General features: G+C 37.6%; 1 protein-coding gene across 2 annotated transcripts; it reads right to left on the bottom strand.

Annotated features, from left to right (window-relative positions):
* Positions 1-4,900: 4,900 nt before the first annotated feature.
* LOC144709793 (5'-3' exonuclease family protein) lies at positions 4,901-9,839 on the bottom strand. Of its 2 annotated transcripts, none has more exons than XM_078583440.1 (12): positions 9,552-9,839; positions 9,395-9,431; positions 9,136-9,310; positions 8,467-8,545; positions 7,986-8,030; positions 7,752-7,901; positions 7,555-7,669; positions 7,194-7,294; positions 6,905-7,002; positions 6,725-6,817; positions 5,537-5,739; positions 4,901-5,450 (listed from the first exon to the last, which is right to left on the bottom strand). In XM_078583440.1, exons 1-12 carry the CDS (start codon positions 9,627-9,629, stop codon positions 5,086-5,088), a joined length of 1,539 nt encoding a protein of 512 aa, XP_078439566.1. In that variant the 5' UTR covers positions 9,630-9,839; the 3' UTR covers positions 4,901-5,085. The 2 variants fall into 2 exon arrangements, with proteins under 2 accessions (XP_078439566.1, XP_078439565.1); XM_078583439.1 differs by having other exon boundaries at positions 4,901-5,459; positions 9,552-9,833.
* Between the last annotated feature and the right edge of the window lie 5,654 nt (positions 9,840-15,493).

The raw sequence follows: 15,493 nt of genomic DNA, 5'->3' as shown, positions 1-15,493 counted from the left end.
AATTGAGATTATAGAGAATGTGAGAAGTGGGAAAAGGGGGAGATAAGAGTATGACTATGTATATTAAATTTGGGAAGATATATAGATATGGATATAGAGATGTAAGTGTTATAACGATGAAGGGATACAAATGTGAAAATATTGAGATGTATCGATACCTGCATATAAAATGGAATTGTAGATAGGGCTCGGTAGAATAATGGTTGATGCTCTGATGGAATGGTCTATGTCATGGATGATGTTTTTCAAATGGTTTTTGATACGAGAATAGGGTGGTCTCATTAAAGGTGTATTCTGAAGATAATGACGACATAGAAGAAAAAAACTCACCTTGGATCCTTGTCTAGTGTCAGGACCAGATAATTTACTCCTTCAGAATGAAATCCTCTACCTCTCTTTTGCCTTCAGCGTTGAATCAGTGATGGAACTCCAAGGGCCCTTGATGGGTACTGAAAAAACCTATTTTTCTCAACCTAAAATTTTAGGGAAAAACTGAGAATTGTTTTACTCAGATACGTGGGGGGAGGGGGTATATCTACCTTCAAATTTTAGAGAGAGACATATCTACCCCCAAATTTCCAGCCCAAATTGTTTTTGGGATCATCATATATTGTGTTTTGAGATTGGATGATTCTAAGACATTGGATTATTCCTCTCTCTTTCCTCATCCATAGCATGAAGTTCCAGCGACGCAATGTCAGACTCATTCATCAGAATTTCAGAAGATTCCACAAATGTGTTTCTATGCATAAAAACCATATTTTATTTCAGGAATCGAGATATGACACATGTCCATGCCTGATGCATTCCATCACTTCTATTGAAATTTTAATCCATGTATTTTATTTTCTGGCCACAAGTCTGTCATTTCTTGTAGTGTCTTTTGAAATTTTAGTATTTGAATTTTCTCATATTTTATTGTCTGGCCACCAGTTTTATGTCTGGGAATAAATAGATCAAATTCCATGATTGTTATTACGAATCATGATGCCATAAGGACACTTTTCTACAATCATTGGCAACAGATGGAAACTGAGATTAAATCATGATAATGCATATTTAAATACATAAATCCCAAAAAATATATTCCCATTTGAAAGTTTATTTTTTTGACGAATATTATTTCAGAAAACACTTAATATCTATTAAGATTGTATTATTATTACATAAAATTCATAAATTTCATTAAAATCAGTATATCACTCTTAAAATAGTTTAAGTCATTCTAAGCCTGATGACATGCATTTATAAAGATTTGAATGAAAATTAAGGTGCAAATTTATGATACTAATGGAAGAAATAGCTTTTATAGCCCACTATTCTCGAATTAAATTATCATATTTACATTGGATGACTATGTTTTAGTGATATACTGATTTTAATGAAATTTTGAAGCCTGGTAACATACATGTAGTCTTTTTAATGCAAAATAAAAATGTAACTATATGATGTCAATGGAAGAAATAACATTTCAAGACTAACATTCCTTAAATAAAGAAAATTAAAAGTTATATAGTCTGAAGGAAATGCTGATAAATGCTGAAGATTTCTTTCAAAAACAAATACAAATAGAAACATATAATATCTTACAGAAAATTTTAGAATAACATTAGGATTCATCTTTTGGGTTTTGGTAAAAGAAGATGTAGTGTTTACATACATTGAAGGGTGCTTACCTAACGGATGTGACACCTTAGTAGATTGGGAGATTGGGCCTTAAAGGATGGTTTGCATCCCTCGAATGCTAAAATGAGCTTCATTATGTCAAAAGTAATAGGAATGAGGGAGTGGCACAATCTCTATACATTGTGATAAATATTTTGGTGTATGGATTATTTGACTTAAGCTTCAAAATAGGCGAACAAATAGGTTGAGAAGTATTGAAGTTTAAAACATCATTTGATGAGGTTGAGTGATCGTTTATACCTGCAAGGTGTTCCTAAATTTCCTATGGAGTGCCTGAACCTTAAAATCCATGAACTCCAGAACTTTCCCACACATAACATACAAATAAGGTTTCTGTCCATATTAGATCTTAAAGAAATATACAATATTCCATCAGATGCAACTGACTTTTTGAAAAAAAGACATGAAATTTGATAAAAGTGTGTGCTGACCCTTGACTTGATCAATATACTTCCCCTAATTCATGAAAAGATAGTGTACGTAAGTTCAAACTCAGTAACTGATTACTTTCACGCAATTTGGGAATACTCCCGGAAAATCATATTTCTTCAATTTACCACCACAATACTACATAATTATGTTTTGGATGTTGAAAGATGATATTCTTAACAAATTTTAGATATAAAAAATTAAAATCCAGTTCGGGGCATAGAAAAAAATGATGAAAATAAACTCATATTAAATTGGTGTAAGTTTGGGGAAATCAAATCTGAGTCAAATTACAATAAAAATCCGTGCCATTTTCTACAAGTGATTTGATTAAAAGAATAAATAAATTCATTGTATGTCATTCACTATTCATGAAAATTTTCTGACATGGGAATTGAATCTGTGTATTCAAGTTATTAAAGCAGGGAAATCAGTACGAGCACATATCAGAGGAATCCAGAAAGTGCAGGCATTGATGAAACCGCACTTGTAGGTGGGTGGTGAAGCGGAGCGGGTGTAGAGATCATGGATAACATTTTACTGTCTAACATGTAAGGATTGCGTGGTGGATGCTGGTTGTTTGATCATCATCGAAAGATCAGGCCTCTATATATTTATTTTTAGTGTTCTTTAATTTTCTTGATAATAGAATCATATATAGTGACACATCTATGAAGAGTCAAGGTGTAATCTCAGTCTTCTTGAACACCAAGGCCCACCAAATGGTGGCTAATAAAAGGAGGAAGAGATAATTGAATCAAGGGCTCAATCATACTGGATGCTTGGCATTATATCATGATATGACAAAGATTCAGAAAATTTTACTGTAACAAATATAGATTTTTTCCCTTCTGTTTCCTGGATCAAGGTGATCAAAATCAAAGTCAATATTTCCTGGATTGCTTCAGGGGAAACAAATAATAGATATGCCAGTAATTAGATGGAAGATCCGCCAAACAAATTTTCTTTGCATATCATCTGTTACAGAACTATCAAAGGGAGGTAGCAATCCAAACTGTATTGAAGATGGTCCTAAGACACAGCATATGTCTTACTTGTGTCTCTAATAACCCAAAATTTTAGAAACTGAATTTAATCTTATAACTTGAGCATAAAATAAATATTATTTGGTTGAGTCTTATTTAGGAACTTTGAATGAAATATAACAGTTTGACAATATTCAAAAAAATTCTCCAGCTTTTTGTGTCTCAACCAATTTTTGATCGTTTGATAAGGAGTGATTATGGATTTGTTCATAGTTTTATCTTTTCAGTAATTTCATAAATAAATTGTACAGAAAAATTGGGGAATTATATTTTGAGAAATATATGTATATACATATAAATATTTATTTATCTAATCTTTAACTAAAAAATCTAGTATTTTCTTGATCTAAATATCAAACTGAATCAAAACAATATAAAAATCTCAAAATAAGATATTTGTATCCCCTGTTACTTTGGATAATAGTATCTAGTGTCATCTTACTATCTACATTATCTACCCTCTATGATGTACTGTTGAAGCTTATTATGTACATTTATGAATCATTGCCTCTATATAAATATTACCATATTGTGGATGGCGTAAGGAGCCTAATGGGTCCATAGGAACCTATCTGTTGCTATCTCTCGATATCTCTAGGTATTCTTTACCCAAATGGGATATTTCTATGCCATGTCTGCCTTAGCCTAATATATGGGTTTGTGATATCTTCTTTCTAAATCAATATCATATCTTATTTTGCTCTCACATCCCATGTGGCTTCTATTCCCATGGAACCTATCACTAAAGTAACCATAGAAGGAGATAAGGCTAAGCTGATTGATTTCCACAAGATGGGGAATGGAAACTATTAGTACCACACACGGTTTGTGAATAGGTGATTGTCTGCTAATGAACAAGGAATAATGAGATATTTCCAATTTGTGCAACAAAAAACGGATGCCTTGGACAAAAGAAACAAAATGATGTAGACAAAAAGAGAAGTGCTTTGGACTAAAGGAATTGTCTCCCATTGCCCTACCTTTGGTTCTATTCTTCCTCCACTTGTGCATCGGCTTGGTTCCTCACACAATCATATCATCTAAAAATTCTCAAACTATTATTGTATGTGTCTATTAACCATATTTTACTTATTATTTTTCTCTCTTTATTTCAAATAATCAAATCAGAATTTTTAATTTTTTTTTAAAATAATCTCATCTGATCATACTCTCCATCCCAGTGGCCAAATGATATGATTCGGCGTCAGGTATATGAGCGTAAGAAACCACGACAGAAGCAAGACCTATGCACAATGGCCCGACCCATCACCAGCCCTACTTAAGCCCTGCCTTGGGAGTAGCTAGGGTTGGAAATCAATTCAATAGAGTTGCCTCCTGTGTGAGACATGACTTCTTCGTTGACAATCCTTTGTTCTTCTACCACTCCTGCTCTTCCCTCTGCCCCTGGTAACCTCTCCTCTCTTCCCTCCCTCTTACTCTCTCTTGCCGTTCGTCATCAGTGGAAAAGTTTATAAAATTGTTCTTTTTTACCTTACGAATTTACAAGGACTTGACATGGTCCAGTATCTTATCACCAACGCATATTGTCGCTGAGCTTGTTAGATAAAACAATCAGTAAGGTGTATAAGACATAAGATAATCGTATGAAACTATGATCATAGACAGACGGAATAACATATTATTTAACTGAAAAAGAAGAACGAAAATGGCAGAGTTCCACCAATTGTTGACAGTTCCAACTAAATTTCGATAAGGTGAGAGGGGCATAGCCATCTGACTTACAAACCAAAACAAATTTTACAACAATTTTGGATCACCTAAAACTTTGTAATGGCAAAAGTGTAAATCTATTATGGTAAAAAATCCAATTGCACACATTTCCCAACCAAATAATTTTTCATTTTGACCATTATTTCCAGGAAATATTGAAAATTTCCAATTAACAATAAACTAAATCAATGAATTATCCCAGCCAGGAAAAAAATCGCAGAATCCCATTTTTCTTGCTGCCCAGAGCTTGACACCTGGTTTTATCCTTCAATTTCTCACTGTCAGCTGCTATTACTACTGGAGTTTCAGCTTCAGTCTCTCCAACAGAAGAGCAACTGGCAACAGCATCAGTAAGGTCAGGGCCAAGTACGACGGCGGCTTGTTCAATTTCCACTGACTCCATTGGGTTGACTTTTTTCTTCTTAAATGGATTATTCCTGGGTATATCTGCATGCTCAATTTCATTCTCTGATTTGCTGTGATAGAGCGCCATTGGTTTTGAAAGCTTTCTAAGCGCAAAAGCCTCATGCTGATACTTGCTGCTATTAAAAAGCACATCTACTTTCTCTGCACAAATCGTAAATTTTTTAACACCTCGAATAGAAGTGAAAACAATTCAAAAGGAAACCGTTAAAGAATCTTGCCTGTAGTTATATTTTCTTTCACCTCTACCCTTGCCGAAAATAAGGTGAAACAACTTTCTTTCTTGGGTATTATATCCAAGATAATTGGGTACTCGGCAAAATCTGCAGCAGGCTGAGAGCTTTGCTTGCTGTCAAAAGCTTCCATTGTGATTGGGTTTAAGAGTCCTTCAGCAATGGCTGCACCAATTTCTGGGGAAAGCTCTCTAACTCAGCAGTTAAGATAACATATTTTCAGTTCAATATCTCTCGACAAAGAGGCTGGGAGTTAAACAAACTAAATATAATTAAATTCCTATAATGTAATGATAACAACATTTTTCCTCTGATAATGACACGAATAACAGTGGAAGATAGACATATTCAGGTCACTAAGCAACAGACAACTCCGTTCTTAAAATTAGATGTAACCACGACACGTGATTAAGTCTACTTTTGCGCTGAGAATAAAACATCATAGCAATAACATCATCTACGCCAAACATGTTACGTTGTAATGATACTACCTTGAATAATAATGAAACTACCATCAATGAAACTGCAACATGTTTAAGTCATTAAAATACCATCAATGTGGTTTTTAAGATGAAATCTAATTTTAGTCCTTAATTAGATCTAGTTGGGACCTGAGAAAAAACATATTAAAAATATCATTTTTGTCAAGCATGTTTCAAACAAATTAGAGCATAAGCGAATAATGTAAGTTAAACACGTTTATCACAACAATAGCATCATATAAGTCAAACATGTTTTGCTCTTATAGTAGTACCCCGAAATAATGGAAGTTTAATAAGTTTAAGTCATTAAAACTTGATCTACCAATAGTAATTAATTCGATCTAGCTTTTCTCTGATAATAGCTTCACAATAATAGCATCATTTAAATCAAACACGTTTTAGTCAGACAACATTATCACGAATAACGATGGAAGTTAGATATATTTAAAACATTAAAACACAGTCAATTTTGTTCTTAAAAGTAGATCTAATCAGAGTAATGGATTAGATATGGTTTTTCTCTAATGATAACATCGTAAGAATAACATTATTAAAGTCAAACTTGTTTCCTGGAAATCTAGCCAACTTAGTTCCTAAAACTGAATCTCATCAAGATAACTGATGCAAAACTAGGGTAACTGAGCTTCGGTAATGTAATCTGCAGAGTAAAGAAAGAAAGATAATTGAAGGATACGGTCCTAGAAAGTCAAGATCGTCATTTAAAGCTTGCAGAATTTCGTCTGGCAGAGGCCTCATGGATTTGACCTGTTTACTTTTGAAGTCATAACTGGAAATTTGACGCCACAAGTTAAAATATGCAAAAAATTAAACAGTTGATGAAATACCAAGAAGAGCATCAATCCAAATTACTTACATTCGAGCATGACTAAAGATCGCAATGGCTTTCTTGAAAGAACAGCAGTAATCTTCAGGCATCAGAGAGCCTTTTTCAGTGCTCAACGCAGACAAAGCCTACATTTGGGCCAGGAGGTCAGGATCTCAATTACATACGCTTACTTTGATATCGTTTAAAAGGCTATAATGTGAATATATTTTTTTTGAAGAAAAAATATTATGAATATTTTAAAACCTAAAAATACTTCTAGAAACTAGGACACAAGAAAAAACTTTTTTTTATACGTAGCACCTGGATATTAGCTTACCAGATCAATATTTCTATGTTTGGAAACAAGGGAATAAGCCCGTTTAATGCCAATCCCAGGAACGGATGGGAGAAAATCACACCCAGCCAGTACGCACATTCCTGAACAAAAAAAAAGCGGGGAAACAATTATTCATAATTAATGACGAAAAAATGGCACCAGAGTGCAAAGTTAATGTGTCATTTGGACGGAATTTCTTGCAGAGCGAATGGTGTTTATGTATGCATTTCCTAAATGGATGGTTTCCATTTCCGGAAAATAGCACAGACACCTTGACTTTTTCTAAACGGCTATGTAAAGAAATGGTAAAAATGCAGATAGTATTCCAGAAACTCAAATAGGAAAAGGAATAGTTTATTACCCGTAAATAACTCCTGATCGAAGTGTTGGAAGGAAAGACCATTTCTTGTAGAACTCAGGACCTTATCCAAAATAATCTCATCGCCATGCCCATGTCGGTCCATCTTAAATATGATCTATACGAAAGCACACATTGAGATAATAGTTATGACACTGATGGACTTAACTTAGAATTTTTATGTTTTTAAAATATCTTACAGCAGGGCAACCGTAAGCCATTAAGTCGCTATCTTCTGTGATCACAGCAGCTACTCCTCCCTCTTGAGCTTCAATGTTGGCCAAGTATGCGAGCTGTGCATCCGCTTCATATGGAGCCACTACGAATTCTACATTCTCCTTCCTCAAAATCTTTAGAGGAAAATCAATGAAAGTGTATATTCTTAAAATGAATAATGATTTGGGCGAAAATTCATTTCAGAGTGATTTTATTACCTGAATCAACTGGTGAGCCATGTCTGGAGAGATCCAAACAGCTTTCTGAAATTAGAAAATAAATGAAAAAATTCTACACATAAATTTTAGACCAGCGACGTCAGAAACACGAGAATGTAAAATCATTGATTAAATTAAGTGTCCAGTATTATTAATAGTTCCTGAAATAGAAGGTATAAAAAGTAATAAACGAGAATGTATTGTTTTAATCAATTCAAGCATCATAGGAGTGTCGTCAATTCAACAGCTGACCGGATGCTAATTGGATTAATTGACAGGTAACTTGGCGCCCATCACGACAGTTTCCAATCCACTTTTTAAGTAGAAACGAGGAAACGTTCGAATTACATTGGTCTTATTAACACTAGTAAACGGTAAAAAACTGTTTCAGCATTCCTTTAAATTTCACTGACTTGTCCTGTAAGATATGTACGATGAGTGGAATTGATACTGACGAGAGAAGTTGATCAACATTAATTACCCGAAAATAATCAACGGCGGCCATGACATTCCCTTCTCTGAGTTTTTCTTCTGCAAGAACCAAATTCTCTTGCCTCTTCCTGATTAGACATTACAAACCCATCGTGACGAAATAAAGTAAATGGAGAAAGAATTTCCCTCAGAAAAACACAGAATTATAGCAGAGAGAGGAAGAAAAGAAAGGTGGGCTGAAGCCCTCTAGCATAGGCCAATAAAATTAGAATTTACTAGAACAGTATTAAAGTTAGAAATCTCTCTGAATAGTGTACTTCAACATATTAATGCTAATCGGACAAAATTAGACAAAAAATCATGCAATATCGTTAATCGACTGTACTATGTTGAAATAACATAAACTATTTTACGTATATCTGTGAAAAAATCCACACGTCAAAGAAAACATAGTTAAACATGAAAGTAATTTCCAAATCATTCATCATAAATATGATAAACTTCCTCACGCAATCTTTTATTGGTCATTCCAAATACAAAATTATGAGCGTAAATTAGCAATGTACTTAAAGTCTTTAGATATTCTCCTGATGAAAACTCTGATCAGAAATCTCTCTGACTTGGGCCCTTCAAAAAAAGGGCTAAGATCCTGCTCCTAGTATAATAAAAATATATAAAATGACAATGAAGATGCAAGGTGAAGGGTACTAAAACTTACTTGGTGCGAGCATCATCTGTGGAGGACTTTGAAGGAATGTTGCAGCCATCAAAGACGACGACTGGAGTAATATTGTGGTGTTTAAGAAGGTTGATATGATGCATAAAATACCGAAGATATCTCCTCGCCGCCTCTCCTTGCTTGTTGAGACATAGCTCCATGCTGCAGGAGTAAGCTGCCAAAATTACAGGAAAAAATGAAATTTTCACCGTCAGCCCAGATAAAAGACATTTGGTTCATAGAAAAATTTCAAACTCACCGCCTTTGTGGAGCCAGGAGTAAGCATCAATGCCCACCTGATCATCATCCGACAAGCCAAAATCACAATTTTTTCCAACCGTCGATGACGAGAGGACGAGAAAAGATGAAAAAAAGCGCAGAAAATGAATCAAATACGATTGAGAATCGTCCATTACGCGTTTGCCGGAGTACTTCTTGATGTGGACTGGCTCGACGTAAGGCTTCAGGAGTCGGAGAAGATTGGGGATACCCATCTTCAAATTTCGCAAGAGAAGGTAATGTATTATACCATTGATGCGAATCAAAGGAACCCAACTCCTCTTCCGAGTTTTTTCACAAAAAAAACTCCTCTTCGGAGGCAAAGAGAGCTGAGGAGGAAGAACAAGATGAACCCGGTACGCTTTATTCCACTGCTCAATTTTTCCCGCGACAAGTCCAAATTTTGGCCGTCCAATCGGCTCGTCTTTTACCCATTTGTGAGTTTTCCCTCGATTCTCTCAAGACTTCTGCTCATTCCTTTGTTTTCCACCGTTTTTTTTTTCATTTAACCACGGTATAAATTCACTCAGTCATCATTCTATTGACCAATTTCATATTTCCCCACCAAATCATCACTAATGAGATCATTAATAAAATTTAAAATGTGGTGTAGCACATCCAAATCCCACCATCAGACTGCAACATCTATATTTCTGAAGGATATGAGCTGGGTCATCACATGGCATCATTGTCGACCGTGGATTGGGGATTTGAATTTTATTTATTGTTAGGATTTAATTTCTAAGTTATAAGCTATTTTCTCTCTCCTCCGAGGCCTATATATAGGCCAATGTTGTAATTATAGTTCTGGATCGTCCGGGACGTGGACTATGGATGGGACGGGACGAAGTTCGTCTTGTCCTACGTCCTGATTTTTTGAGTTTCACTTAAATCGTCCCATCCACGGTTCGTCCCATCCCATTTTTTTCGTCCACGTCCCGTTCCGTCCAAGAAATTCTCATCCCGAGTAACATCCCGAGACGAAACAAGGTGTGCGTCAACATTAGACCACTCAGAAATTGACATGTGGCGCAACTAGTGCATTCGACAGCTGGACCTGTCAAGGGCATACTATACTCCCACAAGACGAAATAACTGTCCCATCCCCTGTCCGAGGCCCCAAATGAGACGGTTATTTCGTCCATGGACGAAGCAATCATCCCGTCCGGGGACGGGCGGACAATTCTTCGTCCAGTCAATCTTTCAAAGTCCTGGACGGGACGTTTTTTTTGTCCACGGACAAAATTACTGTTCCATCCGCGTCCCTACACTATAGTTGTAATGGATCATTTGGCGACTTTTGGAATTGAGTTATCATCTCAAGAATTATCGTAGCTTCCTCTTTGCTACCCCTGCCATCTTGATGAGAGGGGCCTTCAATCTCATGTACCTCTGCCATCACATGTCGCACTGTCCAGATCTCGCCACATAGTCAGCCTGATGTAACACGATGTACGCCGGAATCAAACGACTTGTGTTACACCATAGGGAGGGTGATGACAATCATGTAATGTAGTGAAATGTAATGTGAGGGATGATGATGCAACATTGAAATCACTGATAAGTATAAATTTGGCGTCGACATGCACCAACATCCACTAGGCTACGGCAAGCAAGACCTGGGAATGCCACTAGGCTACGGCAAGCAAGACCTGGGAATGCCACTAGGCTCCCGATGATCCGGATATCGGGTTGACGGCTAACAGTGCGAGCCTGGCTACTGCCGCTTTTGCACACACCCTTGACGGTCCAAACCAAAAAACGTACTGATTGAAATCCTAATCCTCGAAACGTGAATCCTATCTATCACTAATCTAACCCCCGGCGGTGGAGACACGCTCGGGATGCACTGAAAGAAATAATTAAACGCTTAAGAGGGGTGAAGTGTGAGCATACCCGATTCGTCACGGCTGGGCTGACATATCTTTTGAGCGATAAAGAGGCCGCTAGGCGACGCCTAGAGAGCGGTTAGGCAATGACGAGCAATGGAGAGGCACTGACTAACGACGACAACGATGGGAACAACAAGGGAGTGACGTGCGTGATAGTAGTGTTGATGAGCATGATGGAGGCGAAGACAGTGCGACAACAGAGTGGCGCGCAAGTTGCAAGGCAGAAAGATGCGGCGACGGCTGGGCGCGGCGCCGTTGGTAGGGCACGACGGTGGTAGCAGGGCGCGGTGACGGCAAGCGGTTGGTGGTCGCGATAGTGGCGGATGATGGTGACTGCGGTTGTGGCGGCAGCAGTGGTGGCTAGCGGCCCTGGCAACGACTGGCGGCCTGGCGGTGGCTGGCAGTCGCAGCGGCGGTTGGCAGCCAAAGCTGCGGTTGCGGCCGCGACTGCAGTTCAGGCCACGGTTGTGGTTGCGGCCACAGCGGCACTTCATGCCGTCGCTGTGGCTACGGCTACGACCGCGGATGCGTTCGGCGGCGGCTATGACCGCGGTTGCGGCCGCTGCTGCCGCGGGTGGCGCGGGCGGCCGCGAGTGCGCGAGCCGCTGCGGGCGGCTTGCGGCCGCTGCGGCGGCTTACTGGGCGGGCTGCGCGGCCGCGGGATGGTCAGGCGGCGGGCGCAGGCGCAGGCTGCCGTGGGCAGCCGCGAGCGGCCCTGGGTGTCCGCGGGTGGCCTAAGGCGTTCACGGCAGGCCTTGGCGGCCTTGGGTTGCTTGGGCAGCCGCAGGCTGCCCGGGCTTTGCCGGCGGCCGCTGGTGGCACTAGGCGGCCTCAGGAGCAGCTGACGGAACTTCGGCGAAGGCGGCGGCGGCGGCGGTTTCAGCAAGGACGGCGGTGGTTTTCGGCGAACTCTAGGGTTTCCTTTCTCTCTCCTAACTTTTCAGTGGCATTTCCGTAAATATGATGAAAACTATAAAAACACTAAAAATTCATGAAAAATCACTAAAAAAAATATTTTTTTTCAATCTTTCTTCTCGTCTCTTCCTATGGGCGGGCCCCACCTTTTATAGGGGAAAACATGGGCCTTCCCCCCTTAGAAATAAAGGAGAAAAAGGCCCAATTAAAAGTTATTAGGGCCCCCTAATAGGAGAGAGAGAGGCACACGAATACGCCCACACATGCGCTAACACACGCGCAACGTATAGGTTTGTAAAGTGGTCCAGACACATGCGAATAAAAAAAAACAAACAAATAAGTGGCCGACATACATGGCCTACTAAACAAGGAAATGCAAGGAAAGATTACGCCAAACCTTTATGGGCCGTTGACGAGGCCAGGTACTCCGAAGGATGGGTATCGTGCGTGTGCCTTCGTGTGACGAACCAGGTTGACAAGGTCTTCGAAGTTAGATGGTCCCCCATCACAGGCCCTCACCACATCATTGAATAGACGATGTGCCATTAGCCCCATGTTACGCCATCAACCGTGTGTTGCACTTTCACCCTCGTGGTGCAAGGTCAACCCTGCATGGTGCTGCCCATCATGTGTTGTGTCATCCCACGCTGCCCTACCACGTCGTCCCATCCCGCCCAGCCCCTCATCACTCTAGCATTTCTGACAGTTTTTACTGTTTAGGTTTCAGGCCAATGTCGTAAAACCTGCGAGGGAATAACTTTTACATAAGGCTGCCATATAGACCCATCTACCTGTTGTAATTCCAACATGAATAAGTCTGAATCTCCAAATTTCAATTTATCTTATATAGCCTTTGGCACTATATTTTCAGTAGTCCCTGAGCCTAAAGGGAATTTACTGAAGGTAATGTCACGTTATTGGGCTACAGTTTGGTGCTTGGAAACCAATTCCATGCAGAATAAGTTAAAGATCAATTCGAAATTGATCTCTAAAATTAAGTAAACTTTGTATACCTTGTAGGCAACTTGTTCCACCTTTGACTTGCTCCCTAGGATACTGTTCTCAAGTTGTTCACATGTCCGTCCTCTATAGCTTTCCACACGATCAAGGGGCTTGTGGATCTCCACTTATTCTCCAACTCTTTTTGAAGACCTTTTTTTATCTTCTCACGGTCAAGACTAACTTTTTGGTTGAGGGAGAAAAGGGAATGAAGAAAGGGGTACAGATTGCTCTGGCTGGCCCATGTGCCTAAAATGATGACCCCTCCCCTATTTATAATTTAATTAAAGCTTTTCTCCAAATTTCCTTAAAAAAATTTCCTTAACACAATCTTATGCGTGTGACCCTCTATGCTCTTGTATCATTATAGTTGGTAATTTTAATGGCCCAATAAATAGCTTGGCAAACCACATACCACATGATGGAAATTTAACTTATTGGTTGTGTTAAATTGATCCTTCATTAATTAATAAATATATTATTAGCCAAAATTATTCACTAATTATATCAATATATCAATTAATTAAATAAGGATAAATTTAACACAATCGATAGTTTAATTTTTTCGCATGTGCATTGCCAAGGTACACATCACGCTCTAGAAGATGTAGAGTATCTTTCTCTAAAGAGCGCCAATTGTCTATCGTTCGTGTCTCCACACTAACATCCACAAGATCCACCATACTTCTCATATAAGTAGGATCAGATAATGATATTTAATCTGGTTAATTTGATTTCCATCTCAAGTATCTCTCAAATAGGAATAGCGCTCACTCTATTATAATCTCATCATAATTCACTTAGTCATTGTACATAATCATGGATATTTATTTTAATGAAATTAAAACAAATTATGGAAGTATTATTGGATTGATGTCAACATAATATCCATCATTAATGAAGTTTCAAGATATATTCCTTTCTAGGAATATCTTTCAATACAATTGAACTGATGTTATGAGAAATCTGGACTCTCTTTTATTTACTAGATGGTGTGAATAGGTCTTTTAAGAGTTTTAATGATGAGTATTCTGTGAGATAAACCAAAAGACTAGTAATATTGCTTCATACTATACTTCTAGTAGGTGATTATTTTGTGACTTTATTTCAATGGATTCAAAGGGGGAAATGAGTATGTGATCTAATATATTTTGGATTTGGATGGACAACTTTTGGATTACTTTTCTCATTTTGGCCATCCTCATTTTTAGTATTATTTACTATTTCTTAATCCGAGTTTCGATCGAATCATGTATTTATCCACACTAATTTTGAAATGGATCAATAAAATGTTTTCACATTGTTAAGCTTAGATATTGAATTTAAATCATTTTGACTTAATTTAATGTCATCATCAAATTTAAAATTATTTAAAGTGCAGCTAATTACACTATTGTATGAAGAAAAAATATTAGTGTCACTATCATGATGATAATTTTGCTTTTGTTTAAAGAATGAATGTCATGGCGGCTCTACACTACTGCATACATAAAACAGATTCTTATGATTAACAAGGAGTTGAGTAGGAATTTGGCATTCATTTTATCCATTTAGACGTATCTAATCCATTGAAACTTACACTCTATTGGATGCATTATTTTTATGAAGAGCGTATGCTCCTTGTCACATCTTGAATATTATAAGTTTCCTCCTTTTCTCTTTGAGGATCTGCATCAATATCTTCACATGATTACATGTATGAGTTTTGATATCGTTGAGCATGATGTCGTAACCCTTTACAGGTTTTTGAGCTCTTTGTTATGGACGAAGTTTTTTGCATGTGATAAGAGATGTGAAATGACACACCACATTGATCCACACAAATATCCACATCATGGATAATGTCAACTAAATAGTAGTTAAAACTAAAAATATAATAGTCACAGAGATTTCCCTTCTTACAAGGTAATAGAGTTATACAACCAGGGTTTTTTAGGTTATCGGATATTTTTAAAATTCATTCGTCAAAAAATACTCATTTGAATGATGATAGACTACAAATTCAGCATAGAGTATCATCTAATATTTCTTATTCATTCAATAATATATATTTTTGAACTTTCATGGAGTGAGTTGGATTAAATCCAGATATATCTCATACTAAAAAATTAAAAATTTCAGTTGGTATATATTTTTTGGGATTATATATTCTAAAATATTATTTATAATTTAGTGCAAGAAAATTGGTGAAAATAATTTCATGCTATTTAACCCAATTTATCTAAATTTAACAGACATTAGGGAATTTGAGTGAATTTTGAAGATGCAAATAC

The sequence above is a fragment of the Wolffia australiana genome, chromosome 11 (genome assembly GCF_029677425.1).
Source record: "Wolffia australiana isolate 7733 chromosome 11, ASM2967742v1".
NCBI classification, from domain to species: domain Eukaryota; kingdom Viridiplantae; phylum Streptophyta; class Magnoliopsida; order Alismatales; family Araceae; genus Wolffia; species Wolffia australiana.
The sequence above is the reverse complement of the archived record's forward strand: the minus strand, read 5'-3'. Positions and strand labels throughout refer to the sequence as shown.